The sequence below is a fragment of the Acartia tonsa genome, chromosome 4 (genome assembly GCF_053477335.1).
Source record: "Acartia tonsa isolate MP-2025a chromosome 4, ASM5347733v1, whole genome shotgun sequence".
NCBI classification, from domain to species: domain Eukaryota; kingdom Metazoa; phylum Arthropoda; class Copepoda; order Calanoida; family Acartiidae; genus Acartia; species Acartia tonsa.
In genome coordinates, this window is record NC_137263.1 from 49,434,468 (window position 1) to 49,461,528 (window position 27,061).

Below are 27,061 nucleotides of genomic sequence, written 5' to 3' on the forward strand. Positions count from 1 at the left end.
CGTCGTATGACCGGGTGTATTAAAAAGTTTGATTTTTGAGCAGATTCCCCAAGGCTTTTCTCAATGTGCTACCTGCACTTCTTTTGTGAAGATTACCCTTATTAAAATCCATATTTATCAAATGATAAATTTTGACTGCCCTACTCTTGGACAGTTTTGGCTTTGTTATAGTTTGAGAAATCAAAAATTAGCTCATCTTGTTGCATCATAACCTAATACATGATATAAGTTGGTTAGTAGTGGTATACTACAGGGATCTAAAGGGATAAGACAATTGCCGATAAATTAATGTACATCCCCAATGATGGTACACAAAATTAACTCTTCAGTAGATTATAATAAGTGGTTGAAACTTTTGGACACTCGACTAAATGAACCAACCAATCAAAAGTCAATAAAAGTCACCAAGGCTGTTAAGCATATGAATAAGAAAACGTTATTAGATAAGACTTTAGGGACAAGTGTAATAACAGCCCAATGGTTCATACCTCCCTGGTATTGCTTGCTACTCTCTGTCTGATAATTGATCAGTAGTCACACATTGGCATACCAGGCCGGAGGTAATTTACTAATTTACTTAGGATGTATATCTATCTGTCTGTCTTAATATTGACGATGATTACTTTTATGGGTTTACATAAAGCTTAGTTTTTCTAGCACTCTATAAATAAGTGTTAGTGTATAAATTACTAGCGGCTTCACCCTAGCCTCTAGGGGCTTTGCCCCAAGAGATGATAAAAAAAAATTGAGGTGAAATTCGTAAAAGGACCAAGGAAATCTTCTGCAAAAAAAATAAAGGACCTAGGAAATCTTTTGCAAAAAAAAATAAAGGACCTAGGAAATCTTCTGCAAAAAAAAAAGAACCTAGGAAATCTTCTGCAAAAAAAAAAAGAACCTAGGAAATCTTCTGCCAAAAAAAAAAAAAAAAAAAAAAAGGGGGGGGAATTTTTTGTTTTTTGGGGGGGTTGGGGGTGTCCCACCCCCCAAGAAAATAGCTTAAAACCACCACAGGACCAGTAGGTATATACCCTGAAGAGTAGAATCCAAGTGGTTCAGTGGTTACCGAGATCTTAAGGGACAGACAGACGGACAGACGGACAGACGGACAGACATCAAGCTACTTTTTATTATAGATATGAGTACAGCAAATAATTTTTCAGGAAGTAACATTATTAGAGAAGCAAGGAACATTGTACTGTAAATTATTACGATGTCCAAAAGTTTACAACACCATTTTCTTATTCGTTGACTTTAAAACTTTGGGTACATAAATTAAATTTGGATTGGTTGGTTACAATTTAGAGTGACCAAATTTCCGTGGTTCAAATCTCGGTCCGACACCGCGTCATAACTAAAGACAATAAAAATGGTTCCTACTGCTGCTATGTCAGATGCGCGACATAATTAGTTAGAGTAGTTATAGGCATAACTCATTACCTTGTACAGTTAGGACTTCTCAGACAAAGGTCGTGCAATCAAAAAGTTGGTTGTCTCATCGGTGTTACCATGATTGAAAGCATCACCTTAAAATTAAAAACGCAGAGTATGTTCAAAGGTGACGTGGAGAGGACTTCTACCTAATACGTCACCAAGCCCCATATACCATACAAATTCATCCAATTCGTGCTTATCTAATAGTGATAAAGTATAATTATCAATTGCAAACAAACTTCAAAAATTCATTTGAGCCTATTCAAACAACAGTTTTGTAATAATTAATTTATCTTCTGAAAAAGGGGAAGGTCAGGTGTTACACTTTTTAAAACCAAAACTGAGACAAACTTTTTTTCATAAATATTTTCCTTTTATTTATATTTGACACCTTTTTAAATGTCCAAATATGTTAAATAAATCAAGTATAAATAAATATAAGATTTTTTTTTGGTTGAAAAAAAGTTTTCAAAACTGTCTAATTCGGCATTACTTTTAAATTCTGCTGAAAATGGCAGTTTTTGGCAAGAGCGGCAGTTCCTACGCCGTTTCTTCACAGTTCCAAGTTGTACCTCTTTAAGGCAAAAACATATAAATGTATGATTCAAAATAAGTACACCGTTGTTGCGAAAGCATTTATAACCTAACTAACCAATTGATTTTAGGACAAAGCCCAAATTGTGCTAAAATTGTGTCAAAAATTATCCATGTAACTTAATAAAAATGAGGGATAATCCATCTTCTTTTTTTAAGGGTTTTCTTTCCCACTTCTCCTCTAATCTTCCTCATTTTATTACGTCACATGGATAATTTTTGACACAATTTTAACAGAATTTGTTTTTTTTCGATTTTATCTTTTAACATTATTCCATATGCAATTCAAATAATTTCCTAGACCCGGGATAATGAGGAAGTTACTGTTTATCGTCTTATTCTGTTTACAATACAAAGAAACTTTTCAGGAACTTTATTTTCAACACATTATTTGTCAAATGCAAGCTTTTCTATATTTAGATGAGTCATTCTGTATATCTTTTTCATAAGTGGTAAAAAAGTAAACTTTAGAGCATAAATGAACAAGGATGACAACATCCATAAAAGCGAAGCACCTAAACGGTAGGACAAACGGACATTAACACTTGTATAGTATCTGAACTGAATAATCAGAATTTAAAAGTATAAGAGTCGAAGCAAAATTGTAAGTAAATATGTTGAAAAACTGCTTGAAGCAGGATAATATTTATGGACATACTTACATTTTTGGACTTGATTATAGAGTTGCTTATAATATTGTTCTTTGTTGTCCCAGGAATCAATATACCAAAAATCAGATCCAACGGATAATTAGAACACTTGAAAATTTGTTGTTAAAAAAGTAGAAAAATCAACATGTTTAAAATGGACGTACGGACATTCTGGTAATGATTATAGAGTTGCTACGCTTTCTAAATCGTATCCAACTACTACAGGAATCATCATGAAAAGTTTGAAATCGATAGGACAATTCTAACATGCCTAAATTAACGAATAAAAGCTATCTATCTCGGACGGACGGACGTACGGACGGACGTACGGACGGACGTACGGACCGATCCTAATTATAGAAAAGCTTCGCTTTTAAAAATAGCTGAATACCACATAGAATATCTGGTCGATTGTATTAAAGCAGGCACGTCTGGACTGTTATGGATTTTATGTCAACAATAATACATAACTGTCATTATGTAAAAAAAAATGTAAGAAGCAATAGTTCTTATTAAGTTAAATAAGGTAAAACTGTTAGTTGAGCTACTCAGATCCATGTTATCCCACTCCCTGTGGGGTCAACACTCAGTGCCATGTTCAGAATGAAGCAGCTATATGCAGGTCAACTTACCACTATTTTTGAATTTCATAGATCGGTTACTTCCCAGGAATAAGGTATAACCAACAAGCGAAATAAATCTAAAATAACAATTGGGGGGCAAATGGAGAGGTCGTCAATTTTACGATGTGTTGCCCCCCAACGACAGCTGAAAAACACGTATAGGTTTCGTGATTTCTTTCCGAATTAATTTCATTGTTGGTACAAGCTGGTTATTTCCTTGGTTAGATTACATTAATTGAGCTTGTTATTTTGAGGGGGGGGGGGGGGGGATGGTCTAGGCTATGTTTGATGGTCCAATGGCTGATTATATACTAGTATACATTTCAATTGCTAGAAGTTTTTTATAGGTCATTGTTTTATCCCTTTAGATTCTTGCAGCTGGGAGTTAAAGCGTATTTTTTATCATAAAAAAAGAGTTCAAAAGTTTTGCTTAAGTCAAAAATTCAGAACTCTTAATAATCTTCAATAACATCAAACAGTAAAAAAACTAAAACTTAAATTCAAATAATAGCTATTTCAAAACCTTTTTTTCTGCAAGTTATGGTATTCAATCAAACTTTGATATATAAATTGTCTTGTACTTTCTATTTATATCATCTACAAATTTTCAAATCAGAAAACACGGGTCGCGTGCACAGGGATTCGCACGTTGGGTAAAAGATATCAAAAATAAAAAAAGCAGACTATGTCTATTTTACTGTAGAACATTTGCAAGTTGCAGATACTACGGACGGTCGTTACTCAGTTTCAACTGCTTCGCTTCTATTCCCAATAACACAGAGGTTATATTCACAAGTTTATTATTACAAAGGTTTAATTCAATATAGGATGGGTTAAATACGATAATAATAGGTTCCATCCATTTATATATTTTGAGGGAAGGAATCAATAACACAATAAATATACAAAGTCAAAATCAATCGCATTATTAATAGAGGGAGCGAAGCCATTCTTACTAAAAGTCTGTATGTTACAATAACACACATTTATTCAGGTGTATAAGCGGTTATAATCATGCTCCAAACTCAAACACAATTGAAGGTACTTCTTAAGAAGCGCAGCTACCTCATAACAATCCTATACTGTACGTCCGTCGTACTATGACATCTTTGTTTGTGGACGTGTTCTAAATACTAAAATCATATTATTTATGAGCTTTGTTTTATTTGTTGATTTACTTCCAAAATTGACACATTTCGTATTTATTATTATTTACCTTTCTAATTTAACTTAAACTTCATATAAACTTTTTTTTAATTTAACAACTATGCTTTAACTATCTTGTTATTGCTGCACTATTTATGAAAATAACTGTCTTAGTTGAAGAGCTTCCGTGCATGTCAGTAATATTCTTCTGTTAACTATTTTACTACTTCTAAAATTTCTTTTCTGTTTAAATAATTAAAAACTTTACTTAGGCAAGCAAAATGCTTCAAACTTATTTCTGGATTTTTTTAGGGTGTCCGATAAAAATCCGCCCAACGACCCCACCTGACCCTTGTCATAGTACAGTACAGTGTGGTATAAATGCTGAATGTAGATCCTCAGGTATGAAATGGAAAGAGGGAGGCGAAGCCTTAAAGAACGTTTTCCCCTATCGGTGATCAAGTCAACACGTCGTCTTACTAGATACGTTAAAACTCCTGCAATATCAGTAATAGTAATTGATAGTAGTAGGATTGATGCTTTTGCCCTCAAACATGAACAGTTTGGACTTCCAGACAAAGGTTGTGTAATCAAATGGTTGGTTGTCTCTTGGTTGCTATATAATCCTATACCCAGGGACTTTAGATAGAAAAGGAAACATTGCTCCCCTTATTTGGACCTGACTTTACAGAAGCCTTTCCCTTATTTCCAATTTATTTTAAACTAGCTGCTACGGCCCTAGAAGCACTTAAGGTGGAAGGGAAAAAAGTGGACAACCCCTCCTTTTTTAAATTTGAGTTATAAAAGAAAAAGTTAAAAATATTTTATTTTTGGGTGGGGGGATTTTTTATTGGGATGGTGTAGAAACCCTTTCTCAAAATAGTTAAGAACCTTTCCTTAACCTATAAGAAGCTTAACTGTAAAGGAGAACCATATCAGTTCCGAGGTTAATGTGAATCTTCGCTAAAAAAAGCTTACTACTTACTACTGTGTAAAATAAAGGGAGAGGAAAAGGCACTTTGAGGGAAATTACCAAATATTGTTTGTGAAGGTGGTAAGGCAGTGTTTGAGTGCCCCTCTGGCTACACGGGGAATAATATTGTTTGTGAAGGTGGTAAGGCAGTGTGTGAGTGCCCCTCTGGCTACACGGGGAATGCCTTGGTCAGATGTAATCAAGATCCCTGCTCCCTACGCCCCTGTGGAATACAGGTTATATTCATTACACAATAACAGAGAGGAAACTGGAGCTCAGAGTATAACAAATTTAGCGGCATTCTGCGCTAGCAACCAAAGTTTGAAAAATTACCCAAAATGGACAAAGTTGCATTAGTTCTAGTACCCAAAGTCAAAGATAATAAAAGATGATTTTTTTATCCATGCTCCTACCCTTATAATGCTAAAATTTGGACAAAATGACAATAAATTTTATAAAATAATAATATGTATTACTTAAACATTAGTATTTTTGTTTGCCTTCTTTTAAATTATCAAATTACTTGACACTGTGTGGCAAGAAGTGTTGTTCGTCAAAGTAAAAACGTGTCAAAAGCTTTGCAATTATTGGACCTAATTGCTCTTGTTGTTTCACCAGGCTGAATGTTCCAACCGTGGTTCTCAAGCTGTCTGCTCCTGCCCTCATGGATTTCAGGTATAAAGGAAAATCCATCATGAAAGAAAACGAAGTAGCGGGGTTCGTCGTATTTTCACAGTAGCTTTTCTCCTATTTCTAGCCCCTGCTGGGGGCTATAACCCTGCAGGACTTATATCCTAGCCCTGCGGGGTAATCATTAACATTTACCTAACCTAAAATAACCTATCAAAAGCTACTATGAAATACGACGAAATCCGCTATTTCGTTTTTTTTCTATGATCCAAATCCATTTTATGTACCTTTGGACAGTTCTAGATTTACATGATCACAGAAATAGTTTATACGTTTGGTCTACTCTTCTCAGCGAAGCTTTATGTGTGTCTTCAGATATTTTTTTAAACGATAGGGGCGAAGCTAATCGCAGGAAAAAAAGACATGACCAATACCATTCAGTCTGATCTTTCCCACGAGAAGGTTAACAAAATAAGAAGTTTCTGTATGACAACTTTTCATTACTTGAACTAGGAAATGGTTTATTTCCATAATTGTGCTAAAAAGCAAAACTTCTTTAGAACAAACTTTATTTCGCAGTTTTGTTCAATTTTATTATTGGATTATAACAGGTTCTCAGCCATACTGAAAAATTATGTATAGCATCATATTACAGACATATTTTCACGAATATTAATATAAAAATAAAAAAAATTAACATTGGTTTTGCTAGCCCGGTTTTAATCTAATAATTTCACAATTTTATATCCGCAGAAAGCTGTCTATGATACGATACGATTAATAACTATTATTAGTATGTAGTGCAAAAATAAACTTATTTTCCTCAATTTGATGTTAGATAAATACACCTACACTATAGAATATTATTGCGTTCCTATTCTTAACAATAATTATAGCCATAGAAAAAACATCAATGTATGTACTTTATTTGATTTGAGATAAAAAAGGATGACAACAGTCATAGAATCATAAGTGCATAATACAGTGGCGTCTGCACTGGTTGATTTTTTCTTGACCTTTAGGGTTTTAAACATATTTAAAGAAAGCACGATACTAAACATAGGTTAGGAACATTTCAATGAATAACATTTTATAACCTAATAAGAATTACACAGATAAGGATGACAACATCCATAAAAGCGGAGCTCTACATATCAAACGGACATACGAACGTTGACACGCATAGAGTAAATATACTTTGCTATTAAAGTAACATATTATTATATTTAAAGCGTTGTTTAATACATAACACATACAAATTCCGCGAGTCGGCTCCTTTTTTTTCTGGCTCCCAATGTATTTCAGTAAAGATTATAAGCAAATTTACATATATAATCCTAGAATTTTTGTCAAAATTACATCATGTTTGAAATAGATGTTTTGACAAAGATTATAGAGCTGATACGCTTTCTAGATAGTAACCAACTGTTTCGTAATCGTTATAGAAAATTTAAAATGCATAATTAATCTATTATATATATACGGGTGAACAATCTGACCCTAATTATAGAAAAGCTTCGCTTCGCTTTTGCCTTTTTTACGTACTTTTATTAAATGAATATAATTCATTCTAGTCCTGTAAGAAAGTTTATAAGCTGAACCAAGATAATATTTATTTTCTTCTATACAATTTTCCATAAATCTAGGATAAACTTAGATTGGACGGATATCTTGTGTTTACACAGAATTTATATTTATATTGGGAAACTTTTTTTGTTTTTTATAAAAATGTCTTATTTTTTATTAATTTTGTAGATCTGATTCTGCATAATCTTACAAAATCGTAAAAAATACTAAAAAGATAGCATTTAAATCTTATTTATTTTCCAAAAATGTGCATTTTGGGTCAAAAAAAAACATAGCAAAGTTTTTTTCCCACAATTCATTATTGTTTGAGAGTTTTTATAAAAGCACTAATGATTAATTTTTTTCAATGCATATTCAAGCGTACCTGAAAAGTGTAATCAAATACTTCAAGCGGTTAGCGAGATCTTTTTTAAAGGAACAAAAGTCCCCATATAATAATAACGTTTTCTTATACGTTGGCACACCAACTTTTGGGACTTTTAATTTTGATTAGTTGGTTCATAAAGTTGTGTCCAAACGTTTCAACCACTAATTGTACTCTACAGAAGGGGTATTTTTGTGCATCATTATTAGAGATGTACACCAATTTATCGGCCATTGTCTTATCTCTTTAGATCCCTGCAAAATTATACACATTCTGCCTCTTTTTGTTTGGGTAAAAAATATAATTTTAAAAATTCTTCCTGCATACAGATTAGATAAATGTGGGCAGACGCAAAAAATGCGCGTCAAAAAAAGATGTGTGTTTCTAGGTAAAAATGCATTCAGTAGCTCATATTTTAGCTTATAAAACCCATGATTAAGCAAATTTTTTAGCATTATCCAATTATATTCATTTGGGACATTATAAATAACCCCCCTCCCCACATGTTGTTTTTGCAGAATGGGCTAGTGGATTTGTTGGGGTTGACAAAAAAAAGTTGAGCAATTTCCAGAAATGGTGTTGTTCTCAAATTTAATATAAACGTTGTAAGTATCATTTTAAAAATATTCTCTGTATTATTACATCCCTATTAATAAACTAATTTATGATTCAAGTGAATTGGGCATTTTTCTTAGCTTTTACCTAAAATAAATCTCTAATGATTCTAGAGGCAAGGGGCGCAGCTGTTAAGTAAGAAATAAACTTCAACTATTTACATATTTACAAAGACGGCTACATACAACGGTCTTATAGAGTATCCCTTCCACCTCGGAAATAAATTTGTTGGTATACTTAAATATAGGTTGATTCAAATGTGTTTAAGTGTTTCAAACTATAAACATCAATCATATACAATGTTTTCGCCTCTTTAAAAATGCTACTAGTGGCTTCGCCCCTACAGGTGCAGGGGAGAATGAGATCCTCAACTATTTTATCCTTTTTCTCTTCTCCCCTAGCCTTTCGGGGCTTGGGTGAGGGAGGGGGAGGGGAGGTACCGAGATCTTAAACTTTAGACAAAAAGACGTTCAAAATTTACAAGAATAGTATGTTTATGTAAATCGGAGCAATTACAAGTTAACACAATAAAATTGTAAAATTATATGAATAGATGAAGCCGCAAATTTAAATTTGTAAATCTTTATATGCACGTCATATTGGCATATTAAAAAAAGATGAAAACTATTTGCCTGCGGATTACAGGTGGCATGTCGGCTGCCGACTCCTCATATAATTAACTCACGTTTTAGACCTTACATAGACAATCAAATAATAATACAGCATAGCATTAATTGCATAATATGATTAATGCAATATCGTGGGCGATAATATTTACATCTGTTTCCTGTATTTTCCTCACCTACAAACATATTTTTTTTAATTGAAGCTTTTCTATAATTAGGGTCGGTCCGTAACGGTTTGCTATTTTCGTTAATTTATAATTTTCCCATTGATTTCAAACTTTGCATGCTGATTCCTATAACAGTTTCATACGATTTAGAAAGAGTAGCAACTCTGTAATAGTTACCAGAAAGTCCGTACGTTTATTGAAAACAATTTCTCATGTGATATATCTCTATAGTTAAAAGTCCATTAAAATCATTTTACAGAATTGTCAGAAAACGTTATGTCTAAGAAGATTTGGTATGATATTAAAGGCCGACATCTTTAAGGTTTAGTATTAAAACCAAATATGGTCCCACCCCCCAAGAAAATAGTTATAAACCTTCCCGGGACCTATGAGAAGCTAACCTGCTAAGGAGAACCCGATCGGTTCAGTGGTTAGCGATATCCTTTGGTACAAACAAACACACACACAGACACACAAACAGACATCTTATTACTTTAGTATAAGGATTGTTTTTTTCTAGTATTTTCTTATCTCTAATTGTAGGGAGATCCCTATATTCGGTGCATAGAGAACCCATGCCTTCCAAATCCGTGTGGACAAGACGCGCTATGTTCGAAAAATGGTTTGTATTTATCGTTCAAAGCTTGTCTATATTTAAATTTTTTCTTGGTTACTAATCTGATTTTACTAGCAATTTGAAATATTTGAAACCTTCCCTAGACCTATGAGTGATTCAGCAATTAGCAGAGTCTTTTTAAAATAAAATTGTTTGGGTTGTGGTTACCCTTGGGGGGAGTTGAATTAGTATAAAACCCTCTCATGAACTAAAAATTTGTTAATTTGCCCTTACCTACACGTACACCACTATTTAACCTGTATTCGTAACCAGGGAGGAAGGGGACATTGGGCTATTTATTAGACTGGTTCCCAAAGTTTTATAAAAATGTTTTTTCATTCGTGGCTAAACAACTTAGGGGACTTTTATTGAATTTTGATGGGTTGACCGTTGGTTCATTAAATTAAGTGTCCATACGTTTTAACCACTAATTGTAATCTAAAAAAGGGGTATTTTTGCGTATCATCATTACGGATGTGCATCAATGTGTCGGCCATTTTCTTATCCCATTAGATCCCTGACCATTAGTCAACCTGTATTCGTAACACTCCAGGTAACCGAGCCATCTGCAGCTGTCCCAGCGGGTACACTGGAGACCCATACAGGTCATGCAACAGAGATCCTTGTTCAACATCTCCATGCGGAGTTCAGGCTCAGTGTCAAAATCATGGAAGGTGAGCAGATTTTACTGTTTTCACACAGAATTTTTAGATCATGGAAAGAAAACGAAGTAGCGTGTTTCGTCGTATTTGCACAGTAGTTTTTCAACTTTGTCTAGCCCATGCGGGGGGCTCCAACCCTGCCGGGCCTATTTCGTAACTCTGCGAGACAATCATAAACATTTACTTAACCTAACTTAACTCAAAATAGCATGTCAAAAGGTACTGTGAAAAATACGACGAAACCCGCTACTTCGTTTTCTTTTATGATCCGAATTTTTAAAAGCGCAGCTTATCTGCAATTGCAGTGTGTTGTACCTCCATAATGGGAAGCAAAGTTTGTTGAATATTATTGTAGCAAATTTTGTGCGGTTATTTATGAAACAGCTTGTAGTGCCTAATTAAAAATGACGTCATACAATACAAATGACCAGTTATAAATACATTTTAATTGACCAATAATAAAATGTATACTTTTCTATCATTGGTCATTTGTATTGTATGACGCCATTTTTTATTAGGCACTATAAGCTGCTTCGTAATGTAGGAAATCCAGGGAGTAAGGGAGGGGACAATGGGCAATTAATTCAATTGAAGAGTTTTCAAAGAAGAAAGGCTATGAAATCCAGATTAATCCAGAAAATTCGGAGGAAATTGTTAAGGGATTGTTAGTTAAATTTAATAAACTATAAACTAAGAAAAAAGTTCCAAGAAAAAAAGCAATCATTTCAAAATTGGATTATCTGTATATCAGACTGACGTAACCATTCTGTAATTAATTACTAGAAAAATCTCCCTTGAACTCTCCAGATGACAGGGAAAGGGAAAAGAGAGGTGGCTGCAAGGGGCAAGTTATATGAACATGGAAAAAAGGGGACAGGCAGACGAAATCACAACTTGTTTTTGATGAAATATAATGAGGTTTAAATGTGTGATTTTTGTATTACAAGATTATTGGACCCGGCCTACAGCTAGCTGGCTGGGCAAGAATATCCTGTCTATTACCCTTGCCCCTTGCCCCCACCATCTTCTCCTTTTCCCTCCTACCGTCTGCATTAAAAAAGGGAGGTGGGGGACAGGAGAGTGAAATAGATTATGGGAGGGTAGCCGTGTATTCTTACCTTTTATATTTAAACTACTCTCTGTCTGCTTTATTCAAAACGAGTAGCGGCATTACATGCGCTAGTACCTAAACTCAGTCAGAAAGTACTAAATTCTTGTACATTCCCTTTAAGCCAGTACCCAAAGTCTGAAACTCCCAAAAATTTAATATTCGATCCATTGTCCCCTCCCTTACTCCCTGAGGAAATCCCTTTTTTTTGTTGGTCTACATTATTTTTAAACGAGGAATCTAACACACTATAAAGACTAACTTCTAAGCTAATCAAGGCTAAACTACTAATATTGATTATTTGAACTTTGAACCTTTTGCAAAATTAGCAGTGAGGATGGGGAGTTTGACTGCTTAGAAGCTGTTATGCTTGTTTAGATTTTTTTCCCATTTTACTTTTTCGTAAATCATTTTAATTTTTCAGTCGTGCAGTGTGTAGTTGTCCCGCAGGGTACAGTGGAGACCCGTATGTGCGCTGTAATTATGCCCCATGTAAACTAATCTCATGTGGACAAGGAGCAGACTGTGTAGAGTCGGGTAGCTCAGCTGTATGCAAGTGTCCCCATGGATACAAAGGAGATCCTTATGTCTCCTGTAGGTAAGTCAGGACTGTGTAGAGTCGGGTAGTTCGGCTGTATGCAAGTGTCCCCATGGATACAAAGGAGATCCTTATGTCTCGTGCAGGTATGTCAAGACTGTGTAGAGTCGGGTAGCTCAGCTGTATGCAAGTGTCCCCATGGATACAAAGGAGATCCTTATGTCTCCTGTAGGTAAGTCAAGAATGTAAAATTAGAAGAAGAAATTTACATAAACAAATTAACAAGCAAAATTTTGTATGGTAATTATAATAAAAATTTTTGATAAAAATACAATTTTGCTAAACCTTAGGAAAGATGGCTGTATCCCAAATGTGTGTGGAGTGTATGCAACCTGTACAGACAACTATGGCAGACCTGACTGCCAGTGTCCTCCTGGATTCCAGGTATAAAGTGATATTTATGTCGTAATTATAGAATTGTGTGGGAGGAACTGTAAGCAGCCTATTGATTGAGAGAAAGCTATGACAGACCTTACTGTCAGTGTCTTGCAGGATTTCATTCAGAGTACGTGCTGTTTATAGGATTATTTTTTAATAAAGGCATCGACTGCGCCTTAGTCTTTATGTGCTCTAATTCCCAACCACGGAACTTTTCACTTTTAAAAAATACTAGCGACTGCGCTCCTTGCATCTGGGAGCTATGTATTCGAAGGAGTAAGGAAACTATAGCCTAGAAGCAAACTTAGATGTAAGAATTAAATATCCAAACCATCCAGGCACAAGCTTGCATAAAATGGAGAACTCAATCAGCTCAGCTCGAAAAATATCCTTACTACTTTATATTATAGGATAATGTGCCTGTATATTTTGTTCACTAGAATTTTCATTCGTATTTTTTTGTAGGGTGATCCATACCGCCAATGTATACGAGGAGACTGTGATGAGAATTCCGACTGTGGCCCATATAGAATATGTAAAAATTACAAGGTATTCAGTTTAATTTTTCATAGGATTGTTATGTTCCTTTGAACCTTCAAAAAATGTATAAAATATCCAGTTCGAACTTTTAATTTAAAAGAATTAATATAATCTCATATACTAAAAATCTAAATTTGCAGCCTTTAGAGAGTTTTATTTCTGAAATATAGAACCTTGCCAAAGAACTAACAACCTTTTGATTTAGTGTGTAGATCCTTGCTTAACAACATGTGGAGTTGGATCAGATTGCCAGGTCCGGAATCATGTTGCCATCTGTACCTGTCCACACGGAACTACTGGCGACCCTTTTGCACACTGCCGACATCTTACCAATGCCGAGATCTGTGCTCCTTGTGGACAAAATACAAATTGTCAGGTGACATTCTTTTTTTTATTATTTTTATGATAGTGACAACGCCCAAGCTTTTTGAGCCTACTCAGATTAATTTAAGTTTATATGCTTTATTAAGGTGATATGAAAATAATTTTTCTTTGGGGTTCACATATTCTTTTAAAAAGATATGAAAAGTTACCCTGGAGCTTACTCTTATGGAAGCTGAACGGACAGAAAGAAATTATAAATATAATGTTACTTTCTATTAAATGAATGTTAATATTTGAAACTTTAAGGTTGTTGGTACTAACAAGCCAATCTGTAGTTGTAAACCAAATTTCTTTGGAGATCCTTTGATTGGTTGTACTAGAGAATGCCAACAAGATTCGGATTGTGGCTACACTCAAAAGTGTGACATCAAGTACAGGTCAGCTCTTCACTCCAGCACGGCTGTATACAAGGCTGTGTACACGGCTAAGTGCGGCTTAAATTAACAGTTAGCGGCTTAAACAGCTCTCTGCGGCTTTCTTTTTGTACTTTTTGGGCTGCGCTTGAAACAGCTTCTTTTTTCTCAATGCCGCGCTGCTACTTATGGATCGGGTCTTTTATTCGTGCAAATATAGATGCAGCGACTGAATGAAGTTGCGGCTGCGTAGCACTGCTTTTTATGCTTAAATTTATTAGACAGCCAAATAAAGTTTTAGGCTTATGTGCAGTGTCGTCTTATGAAAAGTGACTAGGTACTCCAAAGTTTTTTTGTCATGCTATATTCTATTGCTTTAGTACAATTTTAAATTTTTGTTTAATATCAAAGTTAATTTGAATTAGTCTTGGAATTAGTATATTAGATGTTATTAAAGAAGCTCTTTAAAAAAGTGCCTATAAAAATGACGTCATACAATACAACTACCTAATGATAGACCAATGCAAAGCCTAAATTACCAATGGCAGGCCAGTATACATTTTAATTGGCCAATGGTAGGTCATTATGACGTCATTTTTATAGGCACTATAAAAAGCTTCGTTATTAAGATGTGTGAATGTGTGTGATAGCACAGCCTGTGGAAGGAATGCCAACTGTAGACCTGTTAATCACAGGTAAATATTTTTTTAAGGCGAAGCTTTTCTATTATTTGGGTAGGTCCGTCCTTCTAATTACGTTCGGAACGGATAGCCATTTTCGTTAATTTAGACATGTTACAATTGTCCTATCGATTTCAAACTTTGCAATGTGTTTTCTGTAGTTTTTTAACTTTTCTAATAAGAAATTTTTATGTTGTATAATTATCCGATTGGTATGATTTTTGGAATACTGATTACTTGAAAAAAAAAACTATGTCCTTAAACATTATCTTATATTTAAGCAGTTTTTAAAACAATTACGTACAATTTTGTTTCAACTGATTATATCTAAATAATCAGTTCTGACACTCTACAAGCGTTATTGGCCGTTTGTTCTACCGTTTCAGATTGATTTGTGATAATTCTTATATTTACCTGGTTTTTCTGTGTTTTTTCCGTTAGCATGTCCATTGTTCATAATTCATAGATTCATAAGTTTTATGTAATATTTTGAGTTTAGAAGGTCAATGAGTTTGTGTGTGTAAATGTTTTAATAGATCATAATTTATTTTAGAGCTGAATGTACATGTCCTCAGTACTACCAAGGAAATCCATATACCAGGTATTTCAAAATTCATAAGGTATAAGAAAATCTTTGAAATATAAGAACAAGAAGAGGCATTTATTACAGGGATCTAAAGGGAAAAGACAATGGCTGATAAATCGATGTACATCCCTAATGATGAAACACAAAAATACCCCATCTGTAGATTAAAATTATTGGTTGAAACGTTTGAAAACTCAACATAATGAATCAACAAATCAATATTCGCTAAAGTTCTCAAAGTCAAAGCCAACGAATAAGAAAACATTATTATAAAACTTTGGGGACTAGTGTAATGAAAAGCCCATTGTCTCCTCTCTCTCCCATTTATCAGGATTTCTGAGGAATATCAAAGGATATTCTTTAGTCAAACTACTTATTTTCTCATTCATCTCTAACCTTGTTACCATTGTGCCTGGCAAGAGAATATTTTTGTGTGATATTCGGATCATGGAAAGAAAACGAAAAAGCGGGTTTCGTCGTAATTTTACAATAGCTTTTGATAGGATATTTTAGGTATGGTTAATGATTGCCCCGCAGGGGCCAAAAATATGACAAAAAACTACTGTGAAAATATGACGAAACCCGCTACTTCGTTTCTTTCCATGGTCCTAAAACTCGACTATTTGCAAATTTAGGCCTTAATAATAATATAATTATCATGATTTTTAACAAATCAAAAAATTACCAACTTAAGCTCGAAAATTGAATTATATAATATTTTTTAAGTTGTTACACTGGGTGTATCAGTCATTACGACTGTAATGGGAACCAAGCCTGTATAAAGTTGGAGTGCCAGGATCCTTGTCATGTACCCAGCTCACCTTGCGGTCATGCAGCCCAGTGCCAGGTCTCAAACCACAAGCCCATATGTTCTTGTCCCAAGGTAAGGCTAAAAAATTAAACTTTTTTTACTTTGATTTTAAGACATTAATCAAATTTTATTCATAGCTTATCAATTTTGTTTTTATTATACTTATTTCTTGCGATTTCAATTAATATCCCAAGGCCTACCCTCCATTACCAAAACTAGCCAAGTGAGAGATCCCTTAAACCCCATTCAATTAAAATAAAATATGTTTAAGGGTTACACTGGCGATCCATATGTACTATGCCGTCTAGAGGATCAATGCTCTCCTAATCCGTGTGGTAGAAATGCTATTTGTCAGCCAGGTCATGATCAGTATAGCACCAAGCGGCCAGTCTGTACTTGTCCTAGAGGATACATTGGAGATGCTCTGGTCAGTTGTTCTCCAGGTGAGTATTGACATAGTTTATGCCTGTCCTGGAGGATAGTTTGGAGATACTCTGATCAGATGTTCTCCAGGTTAGTATAGACATAGTTTATACTTGTCCTGGAGGATAGTTTGGAGATACTTTGGTCAGATGTTCTCCAGGTGAGTATTGACATAGTTTATACCTGTCCTGGAGGATAGTTTGGAGATACTCTGATCAGATGTTCTCCAGGTTAGTATAGACATAGTTTATACTTGTCCTGGAGGATAGTTTGGAGATACTTTGGTCAGATGTTCTCCAGGTTAGTATAGAAATTGTTTATACCTGTCCTGGAGAAAACATTGGAGATACTCTGGTTTGTTATTCTCCTGGTTAGTATAGACATAGTTTATACCTGTCCTGGAGAATAGTTTGGAGATATTCTGGTCAGATGTTCTCCAGGTTAGTATAGACATAGTTTATACCTGTCCTGGAGAATAGTTTGGAGATATTCTGGTCAGATGTTCTCCAGGTTAGTATAGACATAGTTTATACCTGTCCTGGAGAATAGTTTGGAGATACTCTGGTCAGATGTTCTCCAGGTTAGTACAGACATAGCTTATACCTGTAATGGTGGATAGTTTGGAGATACTCTGATCAGATGTTCTCTAGGTCAGTATATATAATGTTTATACCTGTCCTGGAGTATAGTTTGGAGATACTCTTGTCAGATGTTCTCCAGATTAGTGTTGAAATAGTTTATACCTGTCCTGATAATGCAAAAAAGGATGTTCTATTAAAGCATTCAATTATTCTGAATAGGAGAATGTGAAAGAGATGGTGACTGTCGACAAGATGAAGCCTGTAAAAATAATTACTGTAGACAAGTGTGTAGTTCTGCCTGTGGTAGATATGCTATCTGCAAGGTATATACATAATAACTAAAAACCCAAATTTCTAATAATATACATATAAAATCAATACAAAAGTTAAACCCGCGAATATGACAAACAGGTTCAGTGTACTATAATTGTTGTCGGCATAGCTAGTTGAGTCCCAATGCCAATACATCTAGGGATTAGTATAGGGAAGGGTGACAGCCATTAAAATTACAAATTGAATTTAGAAAATTATTACTCTTTATTTGGTTAGAATTATTGTATTATCTAGAAACGAGTTTTGTTCTAAGCAGTAACAAATTAAAGAAATTAAATAGCCAATGTTTAGCAGAGCTTAATAATTTTTGCAGAGATTGTTGTCACGAACCTTAAGTTCTTAATAAGATTGTCTCGAACCGTGGAAATTGTATTGTTTGTTAATGGATATAGATTAAGTTGATATATTATGACACTTACAATTTTGTCGTCAATTTAGTTTGCTACTATTGTGATAATTTATTGATCAGTTTGTTCTTCCAGTAGGATGAAGGGGATGGGGTAAAATCATAAGGGAATAGGGGGGTGGGGTATCGTTTTATTAGCCAGATGGGAGAAACTTTCTGTCAGGGTATCCACGTATTCTGTATCCATTATTACATTGAGTTTAGATTAATATTTTTCGACCATATGTTTTTAAATCATTATAAAAGATTTTTTTTTCAGGCTTTGAGTCATGTAGCTGTGTGCAGCTGTCCTTCAACCTACTCTGGAGATCCTCTAGTTTCATGCTATCCTAAAAATAATCGCAAGAAGCGAGAAAGCTTGACACAAAATGTTACTTCAATCGCCGAAAATTAATTAATCCCCCAAATGATTACAAAATTTACAAATAACAAAATTAATGATTTGACTGATTGCAATTTTAACGTGACTTTTGTATATCTTATCTGCTTTTAATATACTAATAGTGCCATTTTATTGTTATTAATTATTTTAGTTTAAATAAATTAATTTAAAGATAGTTAAATATATATTTCTTATTTGTTTAAATTACTAAAATTCAATTTGAATCTACCAAAAAACTTATCTCCTTATATCAATAGAATTAATTTAGAAACTTATTACTAAGACGACATTACAAAACCGATCAGTTGCGCGGCATTTATGTCCATATTTGCGCTTCAATTTATTTTTTCAATTTATTTATATGCAATTATTTGTAAAATAACGCAACAGTTAAACTGCATCCCATTATATAAATCAGTAGGTGTCTGCAGCTTAAGATTTCGATAACTACTGAACCCATTGAGTTCTCCATTTTATGGAACCTTCTTGTATGTCCCTGGATAGCTTTTAGGCTATTTAATATACATTTATATCTAAGTTTGGTTTTGTGCTATTTTCTACCTTACTTACTCCTTCGAATTCAGCGCTCCTATAGATGCTAGGAGTGCAGCCGTTAGTATTAAAGATAATTAAAGATCTGTTTGAAAATTGAAGAACAAAAAAGTTTATTTTAATATAGTACCTTTTGTTTTAAATATGTTAATTAAATGTATTTTTATTTTCATCCAGAAAAAAAATGTTAAAATCTTTGAATCTGTCCCGAATATTAGTTAATCAGAGCGCAGGGTTGAGGGGATACAAGAAAGATATGGGTCTTGGATCTACACCAACATATCAAAATAAAAGGTAGGTTTTGTGCTATTTTTCGTTAGACACTGCGGCCCTGCAGCGTAGTGTGGTGTATCTTTTGTAAACAACTTTAGTCAATGCGATATTTTGGCCAAATCCCGACAAAATTTATCCTTTTAGTAAGTGTTAAAAACATCATATCTTTGGTCTTATTTAAGATAAATTAATAATTTTTTTGCATAAATAATTTAATCATGGCCTCATTTATTGTTTTTTATAAAAAAAATTAAATATTATTTTTTTTAGGGCAATTGGAAGTCCTTAAATATAAGGTATTTTTGAGCGGTTACTATTAGCCCAAAAATAGTGTATACCATTACACGCAGCAAAACGCGGCAACAAGATATGCTTAATAATGAGTGTGCAAAATTTCAATAGATTTTATCCGTGGGAAGTTCACCCCATCTCACCCCGTATGAGGCATACTTTTTCTTACCGTTTCGGTTTTTCCCCCCTGGCGGCTTGGGGGTGGGCAATATTTTTAAAATTTTAACCAAATGTTTTAAACATTTTTAAGACCTTTCCAAAACATATTTTAGATTTCTTGTAACTCAAGTATTACTTGCACTTCAAATTTTCAAAATTTTGAGCAATGTGTCTGAATTTCTCCCTCCCTGCGTTGAGTAAAACAATACGATTTTTTTATCAAAAATTTGCATATCTTGGTAAAACAACAGTAGAATTGATGAATTAAATTATATTTTTAAATTTTCCTATTAAAATACAGCGCAATCCCATTTCGAAAAAGGAAAAAATTAAGTCATAACTCCTAAAAATAAAAAAGTTATGACAGTTTTAACTGTTAAGGTCAAGATTTTTAAGCCAAAGATACGCTAGGGCCACTGTGTAGACTAGATCACCTAACGAACATTTTAATGTACAATTAAAACAGGCTAGAGGCCGGGACAAGTATTCATAAGCTATGTTCAATTTTACGTTTTTGTTAAAGGGAGAGGTAGGTTTCGGGTAAAATCCGTAAAGGTGTGTGTTTTAAGGCTTAAAAATAGCAGTAGAACGATAATATTCACTAAATATGTGTATTTCTTATTGGAAAGAACTATAGACAAAAAAAAAAATTTTAAAGTTAACATAAATTTTATTGTTCTACTATTGTTTTTAACTTATAACACATAACCTTTACGGATTTTACCCGAAACCTTCCTCTCCCTTAATGGAATTCTGTCATTCAAAGGTCACTTCTCATTTTAACTACAAAGACCATTAGCGAAAAAAGTGATTTATGTAGTTTTGTTTATTGCGTATCCATAATGTTACTAGGTATTAAATTAAAGAATTTATCTAAATTTTCCTTTCTAATAGTGTTGATATATACGCAAGTTGTATATTACTAAAGGTGTTTTGTTTTTTAAATTTTTAAGGCAAATAAAGATTGAATACCTATTTACATAGATAATACCTTTGCTTAATAAATCCCAATTTTTTAGATTAATTGATTCCAGTTTTGCAGTGGATGTTTGTAAAGATGTAAACAACATTAATCTAAGATTAGGAAAACATTCATTTTCATCATTTGAAGGGAATAAATGTGTTTTTTATGTTATTGTTGTTGAGGAAAATTTGTTATAATAAAAATATGGCTTTTATTTTTTTTTAAATTAACGTATATATATATAACAGAACAGGGTGATGATAATCAAAATCAAGTAATAAATCTCACCTAGAGTAAAAATTTACAAAGTTGTATCTTAATATATAATCGTTTTAAAATGTTGTAAAGACATTTTTTGATTTTTTTCTTTACATACCTTTGTAAAATGAATAAAACCAAAATAGGAAACCTGTCTTTAACATCTCAATATTTGACTGGTGCTAGCCTGCTCAACTCCTCAGGAACCAGTTTGCAGCCAACAACACAAATTAAACAGATACAATTGCCAACAGCTAGGTAAATTACCTATGAAATTTATGATAACATTTCGTAGAAATAGTTTAAAGTTGTAAGGTATGATCTGTGAAGTGTTCATAAAAATCCTTTAACTACTTTTAAAGTCCTAAGAAAATATATAACAAAGCTTTCATTTGATAGAACAAATTTGCAAATTGTCCAGATAGTCATATGTTGTGTTTGTGAAAACTTATTTGTACCTAATCTAAATTTCTCAAAATCATAGTCTTTATTATTTATGTGAATTCATTATTCTTAAAGTGTTTTTTTTTATATTAGTAAGAGAATCGTGGAGGCACCTTCATCTGAAATTATAAAACAGAAAACTTTTATAACGGTAAGAATTTTTCTATGAATTTTTTTTTTTAGTTCTTAGCACAGTACCTATTGGAATTAATAATAAATAATTGATTATAAAGATGATACCTAGGTTATTCTCCTAGAAAATATGACTGAATTTATTAAGTAATGATAATAATTTGTAGACCATCAAAACAGAAGTAAAAGAACCTGAAATCAAAACAAGAATAAGCGAACCAATAACTATCAGGTAATTTTGCGTCAAGAGTACATTGGACATTTAGACACCCGTAAGTTTAAATAGCATTTTCGTCTCAAAATCATAACCAAGAGCTGCATAAACCATTCACACAATGACTGTGGTTTATAAATATCATGGGTAACATTGGACTTTATATTATGCTGGTACCCAAAGTTTTACTTCCACGAGTTCTCGTTCTTTGTAAGTTATGTTAGTACCCAAAGTTGTACTACAACGACTTTACATTCTTTGGCTACAAAGCTGTTTGTACTTTCTTTAAATTTGAATTGGTTTGTGCAAAACTTCAGTTTCCAAACTTATACACCAACCGTTTTGATCTAAATAGAGATAATTTTTCTGTCATTTGGGTTAAACATAAATTTTTACTGTCTAATCAATAAGATCCTCTGTAAATAATATTATAAATATTTATTAGAATAAAGAAGTACGCGGCAAGAATGTTACTTTTGCGCAAGAGAAAGATGAAGAAGCACAAGTTGAAAAGGCTCTGGGATAGGTACCTATTTTTATTTTTAATTATAGGAGTAATACAATTCTATTTCTGCTCTCAATGTAAGGAAAAAAACATTAAGCATATTGAACGAGTTTGTATCTTTAAAGTAGAGATTCATTAAATGATTTATTCGATTGACTAGTAAGGTACCAAAGTATTTTTACATAGCTTCTCAGAAACTTGTATAAAAAGCTCAATTAAAAAATATATTACATCACAATTTATCGTTATGTCTTTTTTTCGTTTACAACATTAAACGGCGACACTTTTAAAAGATCTGTACAAAAAATCTTAAAAATTCAATTATGTTTTTTGACATTAATTTAATTTGAGCAGAGCATAGTTACCTGTTCTAAGAAACAATTTATGAAGGTCTACCTTTCTTAATGTTTGTAAATTGAACTATACATTTACTTCATTGATTTATGGGTTCTCCACATAAATCCTGTCACTGTATTATTTCGTATGTTATGTTCCATAAAAATTCGATGTTAATCGGGAATTGTTACCTTCTAATTTGCTGCGAGGAAAAGTTTTTCATATCTAATTTTTTTTCTAGAATGTACCTGAAATTCTTGGCAAATAAAACTCAAAGCAAAAAACGAAGTGAGATCCAGTTCAGAGGACGCTTGGCTGCCAAGGTAATAAATGAGACGTTCTCACAACTTTTAAAGAAAATAGTTTTTATCTTGGGGCAGAAAGCCCTGGTCACCTAAACCATTTTTTTTATTTTCGTGGAAAATTGTCTATTGGTATTATGATACCATACATGATTATTTAGTACTGCTTAAAACTGGTTCTAATCCTCGGGTAGAAACATGTTTTTAAAGATCAAATTAAGAGGTCCTTTTATTGGTCCACTCATCATATTTTTATTTTCTCTTTTCAGGTAACCGACGCGAGAAAATTTGATGCAGAGACTTTTGTTAAAAGCTACCTCACCGAGTTGCACACACCTTTAATTCCAGGTGAATATTTAGATTAATGGGAGTGTTTTGCATTCGTGAACTTTGTAAAGATTAGATTATCCTTAACCGAATCTAATCTAATCCATTTCACCTAAGAAACCAGCATCAGACTTTCCCAAATAATTTAACATTTTCTTTAAGACTTTAAGGTTTGAGTTTGTTAAGAGATTTTTTTATTATTTCTGTTTTAACTAAATATTTTTTTATTTCAGCAACCTACAAAGGAAAGAGACTTCCTCAATGGCTTATCGTGGTAAGTTATACATCTTATTTTAAACATGACAGCTTTTATAGGTGTTTTTATTGGACATATAAATACAGAGAGACTTTCTTTTACCTACCTTCAGTATGTAAGATTGTAAATAAGGGTTTTTAATGCCACCATCTCGAATGGCACTTAGAATCGGAATTTCGTTATGAAACTTAACATGCGTAATCCTTAGTAGGTCTATTTTTCCAAAATCGAACAAAAAGTTAGATAAATAATTGCTAACGGCTTATCCGTTTAGCCGTTTTTTGGGGCTATTTAACGGCTGAGCTGTTAGCCGTTACTTTTCCAACTTTTTTATTGGATTTTGAGAAAATAGACCTACCAAAGATTACTCATGCTAAGCTTCATAACGAAATTCCAAATATAAGTGCCATTTGCGCATTGATTACGAGATGGTTGCATTAACCCCCCCCCCCCCCCTTTGTCCATAAGAATGCTCTTATGCTTCCAAAAATAGCGCTACATCTAAAATACCCTGCGATAATACATCTTTACAATTTTAGGAACTGATGGAAAATGATAAACTAAAAGAAAAAGAAGCTTTGATGGAAGGAAAAACTTACACTACAAAGGTAATCCGTTCTTTTTTCCGAGACTTTAATTTTACTTTAGTTTTTTGCAGCGTGTCAGAGCCGGGAGCCGGGAGCAGCAACATTTTTGGTGGAGCCGGAGCCGTATTTTTCGTTAAAACCGGCTCCGGCTCCAGATTAGCTAAAAATGATTTTTTTAAGTAATATCATAATTTGGCAAAGGTCTATTTCCATATAATAAAAAAACTGAAAAACTATTGTTACTTAACAAATAGACACATATCCTTCTACTTTTATATAGCTTTAATCAAATAAAAGCAAAATATTTTATATTATTTATTTTATTTTATCAAATTCAATAATGAACAAAAATCGATATATTAATTTTAAGGTAGGAGCAGGAGCCGGAGCCGCATCAAAATTAAACGGCTCCGACACGCTGGTTTTTTTGGAATCCAGTCCATTATGTTTGGGAGTGGTGGGTAAATAGCCGAAACAAATAGCACCATAAAAAAAAATATAAAGATCTTAAAGGATACCTATTAAAAAGATAAAACTCTTTGGACAGCACATTTCAAGGGACCTTTTTCCAGAAACAAAAAAAACCTTGCTACTTAAAGTTACCCTTTACCGGTTTAATACCTCTTGGGACGGTTTGATAGAGCCAGACTTTTATAACACCTAGTCCCCAACTCAGACAACCAACCTTTAGATTGCAAGACCCCCCCCCCCCCTCCCCATCTCTTACTATCTTATTATTAATATAGCAACTTATGCAATGATTCGAACCCTACATCTCAATGACAAAGAGCTGTTGCTTTACGTGTTATGCTAAATTCGGGGGTTAACTTTATCACATTCTTTAATACCTACCCTTTTTTACGTTATATAAAATATCAAAATGAAGAAAGAAAAATAGATGAACGTTAACTTTATATACATCCCAAATGATCAAAAACAAAATTTCCTTTTCTGTAGGTAAAGCGGGGCGAACTCGGTCTTATTTTCGGTTTTTTGAACCTGCAAATCGTAAAAATTATTTTTTTTAAATGGGACCAAGACCAGTAGAAAGATCTCGGAAAAGTCGATCAGGTCCTAAAAGGACTTAAACCTAGGACTTTGGGAAGTTTGTCAAAATTGATCTCTAAAACGGCACCGACTTCGCCCCGCCTTGAGGCGAAGTCGGTAGGGCATTTTCAAGCTTCGAAAAATCGATGACGTATTGATTTTATTACAGCATGCCCAAAAGGTAAAAGTTGCTAAATGTAATAAAGAGTATGCACAAAAAATTTTATTAAGATAGGTCAATTTTTTCTACAAAAAAAAATAATTTTTCCGAAGTACGCGAAATTTGACTTTTTTCGAAAATTTTTTTGATAAAAAAACATAAAAATACTACTAGAAAAAATAACTTTTTATGACTTTAAAGGCCTGATCCTTAAAATTCAGGCAATTTTGAATAGATTTGACCAAAAAAAAAATTAGTTCTATTAGCAAAATTTCCTAAAAAAAATCAAGTTGATAAAAAGAGAAAAGTTTGGCAAAATCTGTGGTCGATTTTCCAGCTTCAAAAAACCTATGACATATTGATTTAATTACAGCATGCCCTAAAGGTTAAAGTTGCTAAATGTAATAAAGAGCATTCACAAAAAAAATTATGAAGATCGGACAATTTTTTCTACAAAAAAAAAAATAAATTTTTTCTAAGTACGAGAAATTTGACTTTTTTCTCGAAAATTTCACTTTTTTATATAAAATTGAAAAAGTTAGTATAAAAAGTGAAAAACCGAATTCGCCCCGCTTCACTTTTAGTCGATTTAAGAAAAAACTATACAAGCTTTTTTAAAGTTTTAAACGGAAATGGATAGCCTATTAGATTCTTAATAAGTCCCCTGAAGACGTCTAAGCTCTAGCTCTTACCAGTTTTTGTCCAACTTACCGTTTTTCCGACCGAAGCAAAAAAACTGAAGAAAAAAAATTTTTGTCGTCCGACTTTAAGACCCAATAAGTACCCTAAAAATTCACCTCACAAAAATTTCATTTTATACTTTTTTGTAGGCAATTTAATAAGGAACAAATTTGATTTTATGTTTTTTTCTGTCAGTCGATTAGAACATGGAGAAAAATGTCATTTAATGAAGGTGGTCAAAAAAATACCGACTTCACCTCAAAACCGAGATCGCCCCGCTTTACCCTACATTAAAATTATATGCCGAAAAGTTTGAACACTACTAGTTTGAAACCCACCAATTAATATTAAAAAGGTTTTTTTTTTGTTTATTATAAAACTTTGAATATCCATGTTATCTACAGTGCCACATCCCCTCCCTCCCTGATATCTTAAAATTTCACGAAGTTTAGTACTAGAGAAAACTAACGTTTTTTTTTATTATTTATATTATTTAGGAGGATATTGTGAAGCCAGGAGAGACTGTCAAAAGCTTTATTGAAAGAACATGGAAGTAAAGATGAACTCGAAATAGGAGTGGGTAGTGATCTCGTAAATTACGTTACGACACCATATATCAAAAAGCTATAATATGTGTCCTCATACTTTGATTACGAGATCTCTACAAAAGTAATTCTTGTCTTTTGATTTTGTTACTTTTTTCATTTTATAGTTATTTTTGATAGTGTAAAAGATTAAAGCCATTAATTTTATAATGTTTTTGTTTTTAACTGAAGTATTTCTTGTTTTTTGAATAAATATATACCTTAAAAGCATAGAATAGTTTCATTTTCAATTTTTTTTGTAACGAAGCTACCATATAATTCACTTTTTGCGTCAGTTCGTAACACTTTGGAAAAAATAAGAATTGCTTAGCTGCTATTAAAGCTAGATCTTTGATTTTTGTCAACATTCCCATCATTACTGGGTATATTCAGGGTGACCACTGTGTACTATATGTACTTTATGTACTATATAGTCAAAATTTTGTACTATATGGTACTATATGACAAACTAGGTACTATATGTACTATATGAGTTAAAATTTTGGTACTATATGAATTTTTTTAAATATTATTTTAAAACTTATTACCAACCAAAGTATTGTTTGTAATATTACAATGTACTCTAATATATACTAATATAGAGAGTAGTGATTTGGGTAAAGTAAAATTATAAGCTTTGAAATATGCAATGACTCTTAAAATCACCTTGATCATATATTTTTTTGCTTCAATCATTTTTATTATTTCTTATAAGATATAAAACTTTTTGTTCTTCATATTT

At 33.0% G+C, this 27,061-nt stretch overlaps 2 protein-coding genes across 2 annotated transcripts; both read left to right on the top strand.

The window, feature by feature from the left end:
• Positions 1-2,330: 2,330 nt before the first annotated feature.
• On the top strand, positions 2,331-18,422 carry LOC145317585 (uncharacterized). The gene is made up of 19 exons (XM_080158726.1): positions 2,331-2,391; positions 3,213-3,297; positions 4,293-4,339; positions 4,757-4,846; positions 5,556-5,653; positions 6,036-6,092; positions 9,950-10,028; positions 10,576-10,696; positions 12,217-12,390; positions 12,681-12,774; positions 13,234-13,317; positions 13,514-13,684; positions 13,939-14,069; positions 14,675-14,740; positions 15,279-15,326; positions 16,038-16,194; positions 16,394-16,565; positions 17,346-17,449; positions 18,125-18,422. The coding sequence occupies exons 1-19, from the start codon at positions 2,337-2,339 to the stop codon at positions 18,257-18,259; spliced, it is 1,968 nt and encodes a 655-aa protein (XP_080014852.1). The 5' UTR covers positions 2,331-2,336; the 3' UTR covers positions 18,260-18,422.
• Positions 18,423-18,979: 557 nt separating this feature from the next.
• Positions 18,980-26,550, top strand: LOC145317586 (uncharacterized). Its single transcript, XM_080158727.1, has 11 exons — positions 18,980-19,093; positions 20,542-20,603; positions 20,888-21,002; positions 21,282-21,339; positions 21,488-21,552; positions 21,980-22,060; positions 22,617-22,698; positions 22,947-23,025; positions 23,238-23,278; positions 23,800-23,868; positions 26,233-26,550. Exons 1-11 carry the CDS (start codon positions 18,984-18,986, stop codon positions 26,290-26,292), a joined length of 822 nt encoding a protein of 273 aa, XP_080014853.1. The 5' UTR covers positions 18,980-18,983; the 3' UTR covers positions 26,293-26,550.
• The last annotated feature ends 511 nt before the right edge of the window (positions 26,551-27,061 follow it).

What these genes read in the sequence shown, in the direction of transcription:
- LOC145317586 (XM_080158727.1), top strand. Translation starts at nt 18,984, where the DNA reads ATGTTAAAATCTTTGAATCTGTCCCGAATATTAGTTAATCAGAGCGCA. An exon ending in AAACAACATTAATCTAAGAT is followed by an intron (nt 20,604 to 20,887) that starts TAGGAAAACATT and finishes ATAAAACCAAAA; the next exon opens with TAGGAAACCTGTCTTTAACA. An exon ending in TTCCTCAATGGCTTATCGTG is followed by an intron (nt 23,279 to 23,799) that starts GTAAGTTATACA and finishes TTACAATTTTAG; the next exon opens with GAACTGATGGAAAATGATAA.
- LOC145317585 (XM_080158726.1), top strand. Translation starts at nt 2,337, where the DNA reads ATGAGGAAGTTACTGTTTATCGTCTTATTCTGTTTACAATACAAAGAA. An exon ending in AAGTGTGACATCAAGTACAG is followed by an intron (nt 14,070 to 14,674) that starts GTCAGCTCTTCA and finishes TTCGTTATTAAG; the next exon opens with ATGTGTGAATGTGTGTGATA. An exon ending in GTAGATATGCTATCTGCAAG is followed by an intron (nt 17,450 to 18,124) that starts GTATATACATAA and finishes TTTTTTTTTCAG; the next exon opens with GCTTTGAGTCATGTAGCTGT.